The sequence below is a fragment of the Saccoglossus kowalevskii genome, chromosome 10 (assembly GCF_978046115.1).
Source record: "Saccoglossus kowalevskii chromosome 10, keSacKowa6.1, whole genome shotgun sequence".
NCBI classification, from domain to species: Eukaryota; Metazoa; Hemichordata; class Enteropneusta; family Harrimaniidae; genus Saccoglossus; species Saccoglossus kowalevskii.
In genome coordinates, this window is record NC_140650.1 from 25,817,167 (window position 1) to 25,837,519 (window position 20,353).

Here is a 20,353-nt window from a genome sequence, read left to right on the forward strand (position 1 = left end):
GAACTCGAAGCTTTCTACTCAAGCACCCACACATTTCTAAAATTTAGTTTTGACATTAAAAACTGAATTGGTATTTGCCAGTTGTGATGATTTGAGGCTATGATGTTTAGTTTAGTTATTTGCATAATGATATTGATACATTTTATGGAACATCTTCCAGGCCTAGCAATGTACCAATAAATACCTTGGCTACAAGTGCTTCTCTCCAGTGCGTTATTCTCCTCCTGGATTTGGTGACCAATACTCACTTGGTTCACTCTACCTTGAGAAGTCTGTTCTCAGTTTACATCGGTATATATAATAAATAATGATGACATCAAACTTTGTTATCAGAAGTGACTGGGCATTAGTCATGGGAAATAATTCAATTTTTTAACATGAACCGAGCAAGAACACAATTGTGTTCGATTGTATAAGTGCATGTGCATGAAACTCCACTCATCCAAAATCACTTTCGATATATGAATGTTTATCATAGTTTATATATCACAACACAAATTAAATATTTTAGTGAAAAAAAGCTTCTACTTCAAATTTCTCATCATTTAACTTTTAAAAAATCTAATTTCGGCTGAGAAACTTTAGCTTTACTATTAGTATAGTACGGTTATTTAAACTGAGTTCATGTAATAATACTGGTATATTAATTTTGCAAACTGTCATCGTGGTTTACAATTGCATATTTCTACTTGTTTGCTTTCTAGTTAATATACTGTAAAATACTTTATTTTAGCTGAAAATAATTTTCGCTGAAAAGACTTTTTGGGTGTTTTGTATGGAGTTTATTTTCACTTTTTTAGATGAGTTGAATGTAAAATATAGAAACTTTTGGATTTTATTTTCACTGAAGCATTCCAAATAAAATTAAAATAAATTCCAATCGAAAATAAAGTATTCTACAGTATATACATGGAAAACAATCAGAGAAATAGAGTAAAAAAACCTGTTGCAAAATTAGATAGTTGAGTTCTCTTGCATTATGGGGTTGTCTCGTACGGAGTTGTCTGTTCATAATTGCGACTCTATGATTGCAATACACCGGGAGTACGGGGGGTATGTATGCATTAGACTTGATAAAAATTTCACCAAAACATGAATTGAATCATTTTATTTACAATATAAAGATGAGGCTATGCTTTCATGTAAACATGAGAAAATGCTGAAGATTGATTGCCTTTAAACAAGCATAGTCATCATTTAAAAAGTTGAACCATGAGTTCATTGGTCCCATATATAGATGCATTCAATGACCTGATATGTGATTGCACATTTTTAATTGGTCCATCACTTGACTGTGTATCATATTTGATGGGTAAGATCACAAGCTTGTTGTGTTCATTTCCAATTGAATATAACAAATTTAATCATAACTGTTGCCCACCCCAACAATTATGATAAAAGATTTCCAGGTGCAAATGGATTGGATTGAATTTAAATTTAATTTGCGTGCTGCATTTCTTCGTTTTCAGTAATACTTTTCTATTAAAAGTCGGTACAGGATATATTAAAATTCAGGCTCCATGCATAGTTCCGTTTACTATAATACTAAAATTGTCTTGATTCAATAACGCTTTAATGTATTCAGTGCATGGCACTTGCATGGCTTTCTCCTTTTACTTTTTTTTCACAAATGTCCATTTTAGGACAACAGGAACCAAAAACCAAACTAAATGTGTACTGTTGTTATGCATTTCACAGGTACTTCAATAAAGTAAACAGTTACATAAACACTGATGTTACAAAGTGTGTATAGTATAGATGTTTGAAGATAAATGTATGGTTTAAAATTATCCTTATTCAGAGACTGTTATGCAAACCTGATATCTCATCCGACTCACAAAATCTATATTTTTCTACCTTATAATTTATGACTATCGATGGTCAATAATTTAACATGCATCATTGTCAATTTGGTTTATGAAAGAAAACAGAGATGATGCATGTATAAGCACGTATGTGAAATAATTATACCATATTTATCTAAAACATTATCTGGGATTTTTTTGATAATGGGTCATATTTTGGAAGATGCACCCAATTTATTTTCAAAAACTCATTATTAAATGTATTATATTAATTTGAGTGTTCAAAAAACAAAAAAAACAACAACAATAAATAACAATTAAATGTCTATCCTTTCAATTCTTGCTCTAACTTTTTATGCAAAACATTGCCCCTAAATTATTGTCACAGGAATTTTTCAAAAAACCGGCGGTGATTTCAACTTAAACTGGCATGTGGGAAGAAAAAAAACATGCTTCAACAATGCATATAAGCAGGAACATTTCTTTGAATTTGGCACCATGGAAAGGTTGAAAGTTCGTTGCTACGTGTAGCATGTATGGATGCCGTGAGTGACCCGATCGGTGAATTCATGTCTTTGGTTGGATAGCTGCCTGACCCTTGATCAGTAAAAGTTCACCAGATTGACAAGGTTCCCATTTGAATTTCTGTTTGCATCTATATTATTCTAACAACAAAATTGCATTATACATCTTGGGAAAACAAGAATAACTAGTTTTTACCTTGCCCTAACATCAAAGATGGAAGAGAAAGGTATATTAAGGGAAAGATTTCTGTCCGACGTCGTCATTGTCGTCGTTGTCTTTATCGTTAATAATTGTTATTGTGTGCACAATAACTTTACTAATTCTATTCCAAACTTCATCAAACTAGGTCACCTTATTCATCAGTATAAAGTCTTCTCTGAGTATGAACGACAGATGTCCTGTAAGGAAATATCATGCAAAAATTAAGAAAATCTGATAAAATATTTTGACTATTTCTACTTGACTGATCACTGGTGATACACATTCAAAGGTCACTGATCTCAGTGGAAATATGCATTGTTGTCTGTGTTCAATGAAGCAAATCATTTATCTTGTAATTATATCCTTGTAATGTATTTCCCAAATCACAAGACTATACTGGGTTTAAAAACCTGCTCATGGAGAGAGTTTTTACACAGTCTGATACACATTTGTAAACCTAAACAAGATGTGAGAAAATCAATATAAGCACTACTATGAATTGGGTGCCAAACTTTGATCAAGATCTGAAGCTAATAGAAAATCTGTTTAGTCAAAAGTTATCAAATCACAAACAATACATAAAAAGCAAAATGTTGCATCCACATTTTGAAAAGAAAATTGTACTAAAAAATAGGTATTCTGTATTTGACAAACAGTTCATTCGACAAATGAGAATTCACAGGAATTTGTTTCAGCTATTAGAACATAATGATAGAGCTTTTATAATAATAATTTAAAAACGCACTTTAAAAACAAAGATTGCAATGTTTGAAGATGTAGATCCTCAGGAGGCAAAAGTACTATTGACTTCTCTCTCCACTGGACACCAACTAACTATTTAAGTTGATTTGCATTACGAAGTAGAGCTTGCAACATGATGTTTTTTTTTTACTTTTCAAATAATACAGTAGTCACGCATTAAGACAGTTCATATTTGTCTCAGTAAATCATTAAATACAAAATACTTGGACAAAAGCCAGCTAAGATTGTCTGTTATCTTGCATGTTTTATGAATCTATTCACGTCTAAATGCAGCACTTCTTTTCTGAGATGCAGCATTTGTTTTTATACTAAAAAATCTGAATTACTTTGAATAAAGCTGGAAATTATGTCCCTTAAAATAAAATAATTAAACAAATTAGGCACCAATGTTTTTGTAAGATATTTACATCTATCAAGAACATTCGGTAAACTGCTTTCCCACTGTTGTTTCAACCCCAAAACGTGTTTGTATTCAAAATGAATTATGACAATGCATATTCATATTGAAACAAACTATGATAAAGGGAATAATACTGTAAAATGACTAATTTTCACTGGGTTTAAATTTCACTGATTTACCATTTCAGGCATATTCAGTGGGTTTTAAATTCACGGTTTCGTCATTTAGATAATGTGTTCTATGCTAAATTTTACATATTCACTGTGTTTTAATTTAGCGCATTTTACAGTCAGCAAAATAAGCTAAATTAAAACCCAGTGAATAATTACCCCCTTTACAGTATTATATAACAAAGGACAAGGTCACCAGAGTTCAACTATGTTTTGAATGTACATGGCATCTTTGCGCACTTTCTACAAAGCTCCATTAAAACGTCGCCTGTCGTTTTGTGCGTTTTGTGCGTGGAATTCTCACTGAACCTGTCAATGCCAGTTTGTATCCTATTAATTTGTGCTCTTAAAAAAACAATTATATTTACTACCAATTTTATGTTATTTATTTGTTTTTGTGGCACCAAAAGATTGCCCAGGTGCAAAAACATCGCCCATGGGCGGTCTTTTGCAGTTGGAGATTTTTCAGCTAAAAAAGGTAATAATTATTTCTGAAACGTGGCAATCAATTAACTATGTATAAAATATTAATAATTATTAGTATTCTTATAGAAATGTAGAGATGATTTGCACTTTCATTTTATTAAAATGATTTGTGTACATGCAAGTTATTTATTAATCTTGGAGTTGAGGGAATAATAGTATTAACAGTGTAGTACTGTAGAATACTTTATTTTCGCTTGGAATAAATTTTCGCTATTTTCACTGAAGGGATAATTCCGTGAAAATAAAATCCAGCGAATATATTTTTTTCCCTATATTTCACATTAAACTCATCAAAAATCAGTGAAAATAAATTCCAAGCAAAATGCCTAAAAAGCCTTTTCAGCGAAAATTAAATCCAGCGAAAATAAAGTATTCCACAGTAATATAAATGTGCTATATTATGGACGAGCTCTGTTCTGGGATTGCTGTGCCGACTGAACATATCAATGTTTAATATGTTAGTGTTGTGTACAGTGGAATTATGAAAAGTGAATGATTATTATTAGAGGGTCTTAAAATTGATCGAATTTGATTCTCGTCTTTTAGACCATTGCCGTGCAGTGCATACCATTAACACTGCACAGAACACGTAACTCTGCACACAGAGATCAAATTGAAGAAAATATTTGATGATGAGATTTAAAAACAAAAAATTGGAATTCAGCTTGAATAAGGGAACTGATCATTACCACCAAGCCGGTTTCCTGTGAGTCTCCTGCGGCATGCGTTTCTTTACCGTACCGGCCGCTGCTTTACCGTACCGGCCGCTGCTTTACCGTACCGGCCGCTGCTTTACCGTACCGGCCGCTGCTTTACCGTACCCGAAGGTCATTAGCCGTACCGGCAAGGCCGTTACCGTACTGGCAGGAGGCAATTCACACTTCTGACAAGTTAATTTATGCATTGATTTTCCGGTTTACCGGTAAAATGCCGACCTGTTTAAATTTCAGTTTTATGCACAGGATCGCCTGAGAAAGCAAAACTGTAGAATTAATTTGAGTAGAATTTGTTTAGTTTGTAGTTATAGTCAGTTTATAAATCATTTTGTTCATGTTTGCTATGCAGTAGCTTTTGAGGTCAAATACACCACCAGGTCAATTTGTTGCGTCTTTTTATTTGTCAGAGATTAAACTTTACCATTATTATTGCATAATATTTACATTCAAGTTGCGCGTGATAATGCTACACATGATTTTTTTGAGACCATGGAGCTCCCAGTACGTCCATGTGAACTGTTGGATATGACTACAGACGGAACTGCGTCTTTATTTTATACGATATTTTTATTTTTTTAAAATTGGGATCAGTGCTCCCAAATCAACTGAGCCGACAAAGTGGGTTACAAAAATAACAGTTCCATGAAAGTGGCTATATTTGTGTATGATGAATCCTGAGTCGGTAGTTTTGGCATGTAACCTAATGGTTTTGGTTATTGTTAAAAATGCACAGTGCAGACGTAATTTTGTTTTCATTTTTTCACTTTATCTGGCGCCAGTGCACGTGTGCTTGGATGTTTTTTTATTCAGTGATTGGGCTAAATATTTGACGACGTTGCCAACGTATTCAACATACGAAAATAGCATGTGTGTGCGTTTGCGTGAATGATAGATGCAGACGAGATTTCTCGTCGCAACGCGTTTTATTAGTTTATTTCCAACGCGAGTGGTCGGCGCCTTTGATTGCGTTTAGTTTGTTCTTTCATTCGCAAAATCTATCGCTGGCACCGTTTATTTTGTTATGTCTCACAACTGAATGTCCAAGCTGACTTTGTATTGGCTGTAATTATATTTTTTTTGTAAAACAAAAAAAAGTCCCGACCTTTCCAGTCTAAATCGTATTCTGCCCCAAACCAAACAGCCCTTTTCAGGGCCAATCACATGTTCCAAAAAGAGATATACCGGCACACTTGCACACTCTGTTTTGTTATAATAAAGTTACATTGGGGATTGTTGGAGGGGGTGTGTAAATATCGGGTAAATATGTTTGGACAATTCCATAAGCAAACTCACAAAATGAGGTCGAAAAGCAATAGAAAAATGTTGACCTAGAGCAAGGTCAAATTCCGTTTTACGCACTTGAATTTTATCTGGACTACGTGCACGCGTTGCGCGTGTTATTGTCAACAAAGTATCAAAACAGATTTTCGAACGCCCAAGCCCGAATTTAAATACATGTGAGCTCGGCCAAGCGAGTCACGCTGACACATTATGCAAGTATCATCGAATTCATGCGACAGGTTGAGATGTTTTATTCAACGTCGTGGGTAAGCTACGATGTAGGACTGTCGTTTTATAGCGTTACAGGCGATCATGAATATGTGAATAACACACATATATTGAAAAAAAAACCATGAAATTTCAGAAAGACTTTTTTATTTAATTTATTTATTTGTATTTCGACGGTTGTCCGACTTTCTTTCCACTGTGTGAGCTACTGACAAATATAAACAAATAATTAACCCATCGAGTAACACTCTGTTGTACAAGTCATGTCCTTTTCAAATTATTCACTTTCAATGGGTGGGTAAAAAAAAATTCTTATTGTTTGCAAAATGCCCAATTAATTCATGCATGACTCACGGTTACCGGCAGGGCGCCGATCAGTTACCGGGGCTTTGTTTACCATGCATTCATTAATCGAAGGTGATAAATAGTCGGTATTGGTCCTATCAGTACGGTAATTGTCCGGCCGGTACGGTAACGCAACGGTCGGTACGGTAAAGCAACGACCGGTACGGTAAAGCAACGACCGGTACGGTAAAGCAACGACCGGTACGGTAAAGCAACGACCGGTACGGTAAACCGAGTCAAACTCACAGGAAACCGGCTGGGTGGTAATGATCAGTTCCCTAAGCCCATCATATATAACTGACTGCAAGCTATCCAAACACTAATTTTTTGAAAAAATTAGTGACATTTGTTCCAACATATGTTAAACATTAGCCACTTTGCAGTCCCTGTGAGGAATATTGTATTCAAAATTAAAGCAATTTGTATCCTAAATCAAGGTTGGTCATTCCATAGGGCTTTTTCTGTCATGTGACATGTCAAGCCAAGCCATGCCATAAGTTACAGCGTCCTGTAATTTTGCGGTATTTTACAAGGTATTTTCATTCTACCATATAAGGAAATGAGAATTCAAAATATGGAATGATTATGCGCGTAAGCGTCTTCTAATAATAAAAACAAACATGTCTGCCACCAGGGTTTGAGCGGACTCCACACAAAAAAGTTCGCTGATTCTGTTCTAAACTTTTTGGATTTCGGCATTCCCATGATGTATCCTTGGAAGGAAAAAGTGTATAATAATAAAGTTATTACGAGGATACCTAGTATGCACTCAGACAGTCAGCTGATACTCCCGCTGTACTGTTTTCGTGCATACTTTATACTTGTAATAACCTCATATTATTTTTATATTCTACGTATATGCAATAATCTGAAATTGATTGTATCTTTTACCATGGAAAACTATGTTTGCTTTATTTGATGTGAAATATAAGCACAATAAACCAAAAATCTTTCTCAAAAATTTGTTTTTCTGAATCATCAAATAGCCGTGGTCACTGTGCGGTGCATGTGAGACATTTGTGTTGATAAACATTGATTTTCTCCCAATCAAACACTCTTCTAATGGGAATCACAAGGACGAGTTATGACCTGGGCACGACTTGCACCAATCACCTAAAAGATTACCTAATTAAAGCCTGGTAATGTCTCAGTTTGTACTCGTTGAGCAACAGTCAAAGGCGCCATGTTCATTTATATGAGACCCATATCTTGGGCATGCTTGGCGTGACAACCATCTCCCTTTAAAATATCACTTATTTTTTACCGTAGAACAATTTACATTTAATTTAATTAATTTTACATAAGTGAATACACAAATAGAACAAATACAGTACATTATATTCACTTGAAATTATTGTCAGTGTTTTGCTGGGGGTACCAGAAATAAAATACACTGATAATATTTTCTTTCCTAGTGTTATTCACTTTGGAAGTAAATTACAAATTATAGTTTTCTTTGTAAATAAATTTCAATAAAAAAGAATATTTCCACTGTGTATTAGAATAGGTATGAATATAGTAACTCTTTAAAATTTGAATTATCATCAATATTTAATTTTGTATATTAAATATGAATAACTCAATAATAGCCCGCTCTACATTTGTATAGGTGGTTTATTATTTTAAATGGAAGTCAATATTCTGTCGCTAAATAAATAATTACCTCTGTGCATTATCTTTGTGATTATGAGTGATAGCGACGTATAGGAGTATGTTACTCCTTTTAGTGGAGAGTGAATTCTTGATTCTCAGTTGGTCTCGTTATGTGTGATATCATCTAAATACATTAATGTGCTAATAACATCTCAAGACGACTATTCCCCTGGCCTAACTCAAAGCTATATAATTCACTGAAGATATCAGTTTGTATCAGTCCAACAGACCATGATCTGATAGTATGTGTAACGGATTTCTTTGATACCGATTTGTGAACATCAAATGGCATGACTGAAATCGAGGAAAGCTCATTGTTTACTTTTCTAGTAAGGGCACATCATCACCATATGGTGAATGACTTTTTGCTAGATGTCGTTTCAGTTTATGATCTATATGCTGTGAATGCATCTGATTGTATTTCTTTTCTTTAATTTCTATATATATATTAATTTTTGTGTGTTTGACACATTTAAATTAACCTTTTTAAGGCCAAAGAATGAGTATTGTTAATAAAATTTCAGTGCTGTGATTAAATTGAGTGAGATTGTCACCTGCTTATATGTAAACAACAACAGGCTGTCCATGTGCAGTTGATGACTCTCATTACTGATTATTGCCAAGGCTGATTTGCATATTAAAAAAAAAACAGACACAAAATCTAGCTTTGGTTCAGAGTTTAAGATACAAAGTCATATTCCATACATTTTCTCCAGTCATCACATCGTGATAGAGGTCAATATTTTATATACAATACATGTAGGCTTCTGCTCAGTTGTTTTTCAAATAAATTATGAAGGATTTATATTTCTATCACCACAACCTAAATTATGCTCGACAGAGGTCGGCATATAAGATACTGTGGAATACTTTATTTTCGCTGGAATTAATTTTCGCTGAAAAGGCTTTTTGAGCGTTTTTTATGGAATTTATTTTCACTGATTTTTGATGAGTTGAATGTGAAATATAGGAAAAAAAGTATATTCGCTGGATTTTATTTTTACGAAATCGTACCTTCAGCGAAAATAGCGCATTGCGAAAATAGCGCATTTATTCTACAGTAAATCATAGTCTTATTCTTCTGGGTAGGATTAAAGAGGAGGTCAGTGCTACATTGATATTACCTTATGTGAGAGAAGGCAATTGTACCATGGCAATTTAATCAAAGGAAAAATCTGTAGATTTGATGTTATCACTACTTTAATAAATGAGGTACCGTGGTACTCCCATAGTGCATCTCATGTCAACAATAGAAGGATTATATTGCAGCTCAGTGACACAATCATGTGAATTCTTTTCATGTGACAATTCTTTAAGTTTTAATGTAATTATATGCGCACACAATAACTGGGAGCAGGCTTATATACAATGTATGCTTTTCGTTTTAACTCTTTCTTGGCAATATTTTTCTACAATGTGCTTTTCTGTAATTTCTTCATTAATTTTTAACCAAATGGGCATCAAATTTCCTATTGCTACAGGTCTCTTCTTAAAAATATTTGTACAAAGATAAACAATTTCTATTTGCTGGCAAAAACTGACTTTGGTGTCTAAAGGGTTAATGCAACAGAATTGTCTGTAGATCAGTCCTTCTTTTATGTGTTTTCTTTTGATACCGGTAATAGTAACTTATATTTTTATACATCTGTCACCGTAACGCCATAAGTTACAGCGTGCCGTAATTTTGCAGGATTTTATGGGGTATTTTCATCCTACCATATAAGGAAATGCGAATTCCAAATATGGATTCAGGAATGAGTACATGCGTAAGCGTCCTCTAATAATAATGGCTTTAATCAAAATCAAATCAACAACAAAAATAAATAAAATTTTGACAATATTTTTTTTTTTCAAATACGTTGTCTAATTCATTAGGTGGTATTTGAACATTTTGTCAATTCAATTTGGTAAATTACGGTTAAAGGCAAATATCACCCTTGATTACTAAACAAATAATATATATTTGTTGTAGACTTGCGAAAACAGCTGATTGAAAGTAAACAGGAATTGGTGGCTGTGAAAACGCAGCGAGATGAAGCTAAGGATACTGTTCTTTTTTTCAAGACAGAAGTGGCCAATATCAACACAAAGGTAAACTATGCAAAAATACACTTTTCATATTGTTACCTGTACCTGTACGAACATTCTCCTCAGACTCTTTTTTTTTTTTTCCATTCAGAGCAGCTTAATAATATATAAGACTTTGGTGCTCTGGTAAAACAGGTTTCACTTGTAAATTTAGAATTTTTTTTTTCACATTATAATAATAATATTTATTAGATGCATAAGGATAAAAAGGGTCTTACAAAAAGAAATTTAAAAACTATAATCTAAAAAAAAAACAAAAAAAAATATGAATAAAAAAATAAAGGCAATTTGCAACCAGTGGACTTCGTGAATACAGAATATGGAATGAACACCAATTGTAACCTACTACACTGATAGTTGTTGTTATAGTAGTGTTCTTGAATTTATAGTAGTGTTCTTGATATTTTGTTCTTAGAAAGTTGTCTATTGTTCTGTTACTTCTGTTCTGTACCATATGTTCATTCTTCATACAGTAAGGTATGATTGCTCTAGTTTGGGTGACGATAATAATGTATATTGCAGAAATTATTGCGTAAATACATACAGTCGTTTTTGACTCCCATGTGCGAAGCACAAAATGGGAGTCTTTGCAGTTAGTGTGTCTGTATGTGTGTGTGTATGTGTGTATGTGTGTGTGTGTGTATGTGTGTCCGACTGTTCCACTGCTATCTCAAGAACCATACATCGGTTTTTGATGAAACTTGGTGCATAGATGCTCTGGGCCAATGCGCAGATTTGATTAGGTTTTGGTAAAAATCCATGCTCGTTAATTACCTAATTTGCATGATAATTAGCTAATTTTTAGCTGTTCTATGACTGTTCCACTGATATCTAAAGAACCACTCATTGGATTTTGATGAAACTTGGTACATAGATGCTCTGAACATATGCGCAGATTTGATTAATTTTTGGTAAAAATCTGTGCATATTAATTACCTAATTTGCATGATAATTAGCTATTTTTTAGTGGTTCCATGACTGTTCCACTGATATCTAAACAACCACTCATTGGATTTTGATGAAACTTGGTACGTAGATGCTCTGAACTAATGCTAGGTTTTGATTAGTTTTTGGTAATAATTCGTGGACACTAATTACCTAATTTGCATAATGATTAGTCAATTTTCGGTTTTTCCACTGATATCTCAAGTACTAATCATCACATTTCAATGAAACTTGGTACATAGATGTCATACGACACTGCACAGACCTGATAGTTTTTATGGTAATATCAGTACATATTAATTACCTAATTTGCATAATTAATGCAATTAATTGACGTTTGTCTATTCAAGAGTACACGTGTATGATTTTTATCGTGACTAGCGTGAGCGGGTAAGCTTCCTTTCGTGAATGAGCTATTATCATTGTGAACAATGTTAAATTATTCTTCAGATGACCAGTTTATTTTTTAAAAACAACTAATTTTTTTATTTAAAAAAAATCATGCCGTTTTCGCATCAAAATCCAAGCCAAAACATCGTACTACAACACCAATCTCTTCCGCATTGCGTTCAATAACATTAACATATTTAAATAAGCTATGGTAATTTGAACACGTTGGCATCATCCAGCTTTTTGATTGGTTAATTAGCGATTTGACCTATTTGACCTAAGAGAACATGGCGGATATCCTACAGCATCAAACGTTTATACGAGACCGGAATCATTCGCTTACGATGAAACTAAGTTGACTTTTATTTGTATTTCATAACCATTCAACAAATTTATTTTGTGTACATTATTATAATCACTACTGAGTACAGTAATAATCAACAATTCAGAAACGCAGCATGCCGAGATTTTTGTGTTCGTTTTTATTTCAAACTTCGTTTATTTAGAATATATTTTCGTTACCAATAAAATAAAAATCTCTCAGTCAATCAGAAACCCGGATTCATGCTTTCGAGGAAGGTCCCGTTTGAACGCTCACATCGTTTTTTTTTTCGTTTGTGGGAAAACTAAAACTGGTCGCAATTTTCGAATAAGAATGAGTCGGCAATTTTTAGTGTAATCGAAAATTTGGAGGTAAATAAAACACCGAAACCCGGCAAATAAATAGGTGGACGAATTTTTAGAGGGGTCGAAATTTTGGAGTTTTCACGGTACTAATTATTCCATTTCAATGAAACTTAGTATAAAGATGCTCTAGGACAATGTACAAACCTAATTAGTTTGGGGTAAAAATCTGTTCATATTAATTCCCTAATAAGCATAATAATTCATAATTTTTTGGTTCTAATCACATTTCAATTAAACTTGGAGACATAGATTTTCTGTTACATTGCGCAGACCTCATTAGTTTTACACTCAAATCTGGTCATATTAATTTTCTGATTTGCATAATTAGTTTTCAGCTAAGTAATTTCGAATTATATTTAATGTGTCTCCAATACTCTCAGCACATGGGAGTTCTTTCTAAGCTTTCTTTGATCCTTTATTGCTCAAGAAACTCCTCCATGTTGGAAATACAGCAACAATGTTGTACATTTTGAACAAATAATAACATGCCGTTGTATGTAAGGTAGGATGTAGAAGAAAGTCAATTTTAATACTTTTTTTGTTTTGTTTATTACTGTTTTTTTTTTATTTATTGAAGTCCTGTAATTTTTTGTTTATGGGTAATACTACTATTTTTGAATACTAGACTTTCAGAAAATAAATTATATTTGTCAATATCCCCATTATAGGAGTGTATGTCATGAAAAGCAACTATTTAATAGAAAGGGTCTTGACAGCTTTCATGTCATGTTCTGATAATCTGAACTCTTTCATGTCCATTATTTACCTGCAGTATGAATCTGAGTGTAGAGATCACATGGTGACAAAAGAAAAGTTAGATGAACATGAAAAAACAATTGAACAATTTACAAGAGGTAACTATGACATCCATTTTAAATCATTGAATCATTTTTGTGGAGAAAAATAATGGTTTATTTCAATTCTGTTTGAACTTGACAATTCTTAGACTTTGAATATGTGCACCACCAGCTGTAAATTGGTGTGATGATGCATGATTTGTTTTCTTGTTTCTAGTGAATACTATGGTGTATCAAGAGTTAGAACAGCTAAAAGAAGATCATGAGAAAGAAAGAACTCTTCGACAGAAGGCTGAACACTATGCTGCTGAGGTAAGTATCATCAGGAGCCAATGATTTGCTACTGTGTGAAGATCTCAGTCCAGTGTGTTTATTGTATTTCATCTTAGTTGTGAGCATGTTTCACATGCACATTTGGGTGTCTTTTTCAAGATTTCTTTCTGCAAGTGTGGTGTTTACAAGATTCCTTTGTACTAAGTGTGGTGTTTACAAGATTCCTTTGTACAAAGTGTGGTGTTTACAAGATTCATTTGTACTAAGTGTGATGTTTACAAGGTTCCTTTGTACTAAGTGTGGTGTTTACAAGGTTCCTTTGTACTAAGTGTGGTGTTTACAAGATTCCTTTGTACAAAGTGTGGTGTTTACAAGATTCCTTTGTACTAAGTGTGGTGTTTACAAGGTTCCTTTGTACTAAGTGTGGTGTTTACAAAATTCCTTTGTACTAAGTGTGGTGTTTACAAGATTCCTTTGTACTAAGTGTGATGTTTACAATATTTATTTGCAATGAGTGTGGTGTTTACAAAATTCCTTTGGACTGAGTGTGGTGTTTACAAGATTCCTTTGGACTAAGTGTGGTGTTTACAAGATTTATTTGCAATGAGTGGTGTTTATAAGATTCCTTTGGACTAAGTGGTGTTTACAAGATCCCTTTGTACTAAGTGTGGTGTTTACAAGAATCCTTTGTACTAAGTGTGGTGTTTACAAGATTCCTTTGTACTAAGTGGGGTGTTTACAAGATTCCTTTGTACTAAGTGGGGTGTTTACAAGGTTCCTTTGTACTAAGTGTGGTGTTTACAAGATTTCTTTGTACTAAGTGTGGTGTTTACAAGAATCCTTGTACTAAGTGGGGTGTTTACAAGATTCCTTTGTACTAAGTGTGGTGTTTACAAGGTTCCTTTGTACTAAGTGTGGTGTTTACAAGATTCCTTTGTACTAAGTGTGGTGTTTACAAGATTCCTTTGTACTAAGTGTGGTGTTTACAAGGTTCCTTTGTACTAAGTGTGGTGTTTACAAGATTCCTTTGTACTAAGTGTGGTGTTTACAAGATTCCTTTGTACAAGGTGTAGTGTCATTCCTTGTTACCACAGTAAGTCTCTGAAGTACTGGGGCAGCAAATTTGCAAACTCGCTAGCGAATTGGCTAACTGCTTGTGTTTTGACAGCACAATTCGCTTTTGAATCTTGCTGGCGCTGACTTCTAGTCACATCCACTCCGGGCGAATCTATATTGCAGTAGGGGACTTAAAATGTTTTTTTAATGTAACCTGGCACATGTCTGAGATACCCAATTTCAAAGGCGATTTGCTGTGTTATGCGAGATGTAATATTATAAAAGCAGTTTACAGTTACCAAATTGGTGGCCAAGTATGAGTAATTTACAAAATAAAATTCTGCTCACCCATCAAATAATGGGAAATCAGTCATAGTCGCGACTTTCCCACAACTTTCAACCAAAGTCAACTGGCTTAAAAGTGATAATAAGATAAATGCAATTAATTCACCAATATTTACTATATAGAGGCAGCCATCTTGAATGCAGCTTGAGACTAAATATATAGACAAGTTGAGAAACAGAGTTTTCAGTTTCCTACACATCAGAGGGAAAATAACAAACTTTCAGTCAAGCGATGCATTTTTATGTGGAAAATCCTTTGCACACAAACACCTTTTTACACACTAAGAACATAAAACACTTTACCAGAATATTTGAGATTGAAATTGTCACCTAACTGTAAAGCTGCTACTGATCAGCTACTGAAAGTGTGTCGACCGTCCCTGGAAAAAGGCAGTTTTACTCAGCGAAGGAAACTTTGATCATATAAATTCCAGCAAGTTGTTCCTTGGTGTAACCATGTCAAACCCATCATCCTCTGTTCAATTTACAAAATCGTTCATTCATATTCCACTACATAAAAACATTGTATGTCTTCTACTGTAATATAAATTCTAGAGTGGGCGTGACCACAAGTTGGCACCAGCGAGATTCAGATACCATTTGTTTTGTAAAAACCTAAGCAGTTAGCCAATTCGCTAGCGAGTTTGCAAATTTGCTGCCCCAATACTTCTGAGACTTGCTATAAGTGAGGCGTTAACAAGATTTCTTTTAGCTAGCATGTATATGTATATAATTGTCCCAAAACCCAAATTGGGATTGCAACTTTAACAGACAAAAACACTGTAGCAGCATTCTATGTAGAGATTATACAGTACCCTGTGAAATATTGAGTTATAAAAATTTAAATATTTGTTTTTCCTTTTAATAGAAAGAACAAGAGAGCACAGCCATGAAGAGACAGAGTTCTATTTTGTTGTTGTCCGTAGACAATGAGGACAGATTGAGAGAGTCATTAGAAACTGTTGAACAGCTGACAGCAGAACTAGAGAAAGTAAAACAAGAATGTAATGAAAAGGTACAATTTGTTTTTAATCCCCCAAAAAAATTACTGGCATTACGAGTAAAGTTTTTCTGCATTATCATCTTCTTTATATTGTACTCAAAATAATTGCATAAATGTGTATATAATTCCTATACTCGTTGGACTTTAAAGTTAACTTTTGTCATCTTTCACAAATTAACCTCCATATTTTAAGTCCCTGTTCATATGAAGTTGGGGACTTATAATTCAGTCTTCGTGTGTTCGTCCGTCTGTCTGTCTGGAGTCATATTTCAGAATTCTTTGGGCCAATTCAGTTCATTCTTTGCATATGCCTAGTACTTTATGTGGAACATATGCACATGCAGTGTTTTAGTGATTCGATTCAAAATGGCCGACTGGCAGCCATCATACATTGCACTTTATGCAGTACTGAACGTAATATAATCACCGGCTGATTGCATTATTACTAAATATTAGTTAGTGTACGATGCTTTAAATACTGTCATGTCTGTATTTATTGCATTTCATCATTTCCTATCTAGTATCACCATTTTTGTTGCCCAGTATCTGAATTCTCTTGTTGATAATGTTGTCTGTTCAGGTGCGGGATCTTGAAGAACAGTTACACACGTCTGTTGATGTTAAAAACATGGAGAGTTTACAAGAAAAAATGAATATAGCAGCTGAAGAAAATGAATTGTTGGAAGAGCGAGCGAATAAAAGTGAAGAACGGGTACGAGCACTAGAAACGCAAGGTAAGCTCAATTCAGCTGACTTCAGCCAATTCACTTTATTATACCTCATGACCATGACAGCCAATCAGATTTGTACATTGTAGGTAGACATAATCCTGTGTTGACCTGCTGCCATATTCGTATATCTACCTACATTCGGGTACCTTTATCCTGAATTTACCCGATTTTGTGTGATTTTTAGTCGCGCTCGCCATGCGTTTCGCCAGTGCGCTCAGCTACGTGCTTTAAGACATTTGGTCTGTGATAGCAGTTTGTCTACCTAAACAATCTGAGAGTCGTGGACTTTGCCTTGTGAAGGCACCGTTTTGTTACGTATTTTGTGAGTTTTGACTGTATATTACATACCGTATTGTGTACAGTGTATTTGTTGAAAGAGAATGGTGTTGACATAATCTATACTGAAGCAATGTGCAGCTCTGTGTGCAGCTCATTTCAGTGTTCTATTGCGAACTGGATCGCAGTGTAGCGTATAGCTGCGCACAGAATGGTGCCGTATATGTTTGTAAAAATCAATTCTTCGTCCTGCTGAAGCTGCCAAAATTAGGTTTATCAATACAACCATGAAAGTAAAAAGGCAGTAGAATTCAATCAATGCTCTTGAACTCTTTCAACCTTTATATTTGTGTTCATACATGCATTCAGCTCCACGAGCGTGACCTGGAAGATTATCATGATTGAGTACCACAATTTTTTTAAAGATTTGTTCAGTATAATAATACAAATGTTTACCCCAACAGAGGTGGAGTTAATCGCTAAAACTGTATGTCCACCTCTGTTGGGGTAAACATTTGGATAGTATCATTGTTATATATGGGTGCAAATTTGAAGTTATTATATTTTATTATTAATTTTTCCAGTATGTCATTATTATGTATGTGTGCGACTTTCAAATGTTTTGTGCAATGTATTATGGGAAACATTCAACAGAGAAGACAATAAATTTTGAATTTAATGATGTATTTTCTTGGCTATTTTTGTCTTCCCTGTATGGTAACAAGCACTTTTTAGCAAAACAAAGTACAGATTGTTGAACATCAAATATGTCAACTCTAAAGTTCACAAGTCATAGTGTAATCACTTACATGAACACGGAGGAAGTTATGCTTTTGAATAGTTATCAAAGTAGAAATTTATACTGTAATGTTTTTAGACATATAGTGCAGAAAAAAAATAGCATATATGGTCGGCATCACAAAACTAAAATGTGAAATTTCAGTTATAATAATTGTTTATCAACGTTTGCAATACTGAGCCATAATATATCGGTTGATTGAAGTTGTATTAAGTATTAGATAGACTTAGGATGCTTTAGATACTGTCATGTCTGTGTTTGTGGTGCTGAAGGGAGCTGTATTTTACAGCGAATTCTGTAAATATAAAGGGTGAATATGTGTTGACGTAACTTTGTGAAAATAACTCTGAAGTGTTCATTGCAACAAAATTTAATGATTGACACAAATTTTTCTCTCATGAAATGAAGGTAGTTTCAATAGATGCATCATCCATATTGATAGAAATGTTATGCATTAAACTTTAATAAGTCCTCCATTCATAGCAGCCCTAAGTAAGTCGTCTGCCAATAAAAAAGGATGTTTTTAAGGGATTAGATATATTCTTAAAACGATGAACCAAAACAGTTGTTATTGTGGAGTATATAGGTTGTGAACAATATTGCTTACACCCAATATATCATTTTTTGGTCACAGAAGAGCTTCGTTGCTAGGAGACTTGACTTAGAATAGGTGTTTGTGTAATCACTGATTTTAACAGTGAGGAAATTTAATTGCTAAAGATTTTATTATTTTTAGTAATGGACTTGGCTGACTCATAAAAAAACTACACAATATTGATATTTTGCTGAGTGAAAGGATCTATTAAATAAATCAGAATAAGTAAGAATAACAAAATCAGGAATACCTGAACTTGTTTCCATAGAAACAGTGTCTCTACTTTGGTGGCCATTTTGAATTGGAAATAGACAAAATTTTATACAATTGATGTCCATATTTCAAAACAAAATTTTTTCCCCAAAATTTAAAACTACTTATCACGACGAACAATTTAAAAAAATTATAGTATAACGATTGAATTGTATTGACTGTATGTGTTCACAAACATTATCATTGATGACTGGATCTGTTTCATTTAAATTTTGGTTCTTGACATAGATATCTCTAGATTCATCTTAAAATGGCATCTTGTCTTTATTATTATTATTTCAATGAACAAACTCACTAGGCAATTAATGATATAGAAGTTGAAAAACTTTGTAATATGTCTAGAATTTCAAAGACCCATTTCTGGTATAATCCTATTTTTAACAATATAAGAGGTTTGGGTAATGACCAATGTGCCATCTTAACTCATCTGATTTTGTAGGAATCTTGAGACAAAATGGAATCCCCCCAAATCAAGTTAAGTCTGTTAAGTTAAGTTTGTTGACTGCTGGGAAGGTTTGTCTTCAAGAAAAAATAAAATTGTATGTGACTGTATAGGTGACTAAAGGCACAAACAAAAATATTGTGGCCTCCGATTTCCTTCGTATTCACGCTAATTTTGTTTGTACAATGTTAATTTCATTCAAAAAAATTACAAATCCTATACTGTAAAATGACTAATTTTCACTGGGTTTAAATTTTGCTGATTTACCATTTCAGGCATATTCAGTGGGTTTCAAATTCATGGTTTTGTCATTTAGATAATGTGTTCTATGCTAAATTTTACATATTCACTGGGTTTTAATTTAGCGCATTTTCCAGTCAGCGAAATAAGATAAATTAAAACCCAGTGAATAATTAATCTTTTTACAGTAGTAAGATGTTATTTAAGATCATTATTAATACCAATGTACGATTTTCTGTTTGTGTTAATGACATGCCATGGAATTAGCAGTGTAACTAATTGCGTCACAGTAAATCTTTGTGCGTCAGTTACGCATCATATCAGCTTAAAAGGGCACACTAGTTGTGACATTTAAATCATGAAAGTTCACAGTGAAATAGATCACTCATGCAAGATAATTTACCTTGAATGGTTACTAGTATAATCTACAAATGCTGCTTTGTGTAATTTTTGTGATATTACTCAACTCAACATATGTGTGACATAGACAGGTGACTGAGGAATTCAACAGGAAAATAAACCCTTATTCAAATATTGTTATTCGATTTTGCTACTCTCCAGTTGTCTAAGACATACTTTATTAACCTATTTGATGGAAATTCAATGTGGACATTTGATTTGATAAAAAAATGGCTGACTAGCAGCCATTTTGTTTTTGAAATGTTGTCAGGCCATTTATAGAACCCCTTGATCGAATCATGCCATTTTTACTATGTGATCAATGAAACAATGGTTCTACCAGAATACTGTTTTGATATATTTTGATGTATATATTTTCAGCATTGTGCTTGGTGATTGTTATGCACCAAACGTTGCTACATGTTTGTTCCAGTTTTCACAT

At 33.6% G+C, this 20,353-nt stretch overlaps 1 protein-coding gene across 2 annotated transcripts in view; it reads left to right on the forward strand.

The window, feature by feature from the left end:
* LOC102804927 (shootin-1-like) overlaps positions 1-20,353 on the forward strand; it is an 80,546-nt gene that overhangs the window by 30,318 nt on the left and 29,875 nt on the right. For both annotated transcript variants that reach the window (XM_085504425.1, XM_078008569.2), the window contains 5 exons: positions 10,545-10,663; positions 13,455-13,536; positions 13,697-13,791; positions 16,022-16,168; positions 16,737-16,890. In XM_085504425.1, the coding sequence (XP_085360551.1) occupies positions 10,545-10,663; positions 13,455-13,536; positions 13,697-13,791; positions 16,022-16,168; positions 16,737-16,890 (597 nt within the window). The remainder of the gene's footprint in view (positions 1-10,544; positions 10,664-13,454; positions 13,537-13,696; positions 13,792-16,021; positions 16,169-16,736; positions 16,891-20,353) is intronic.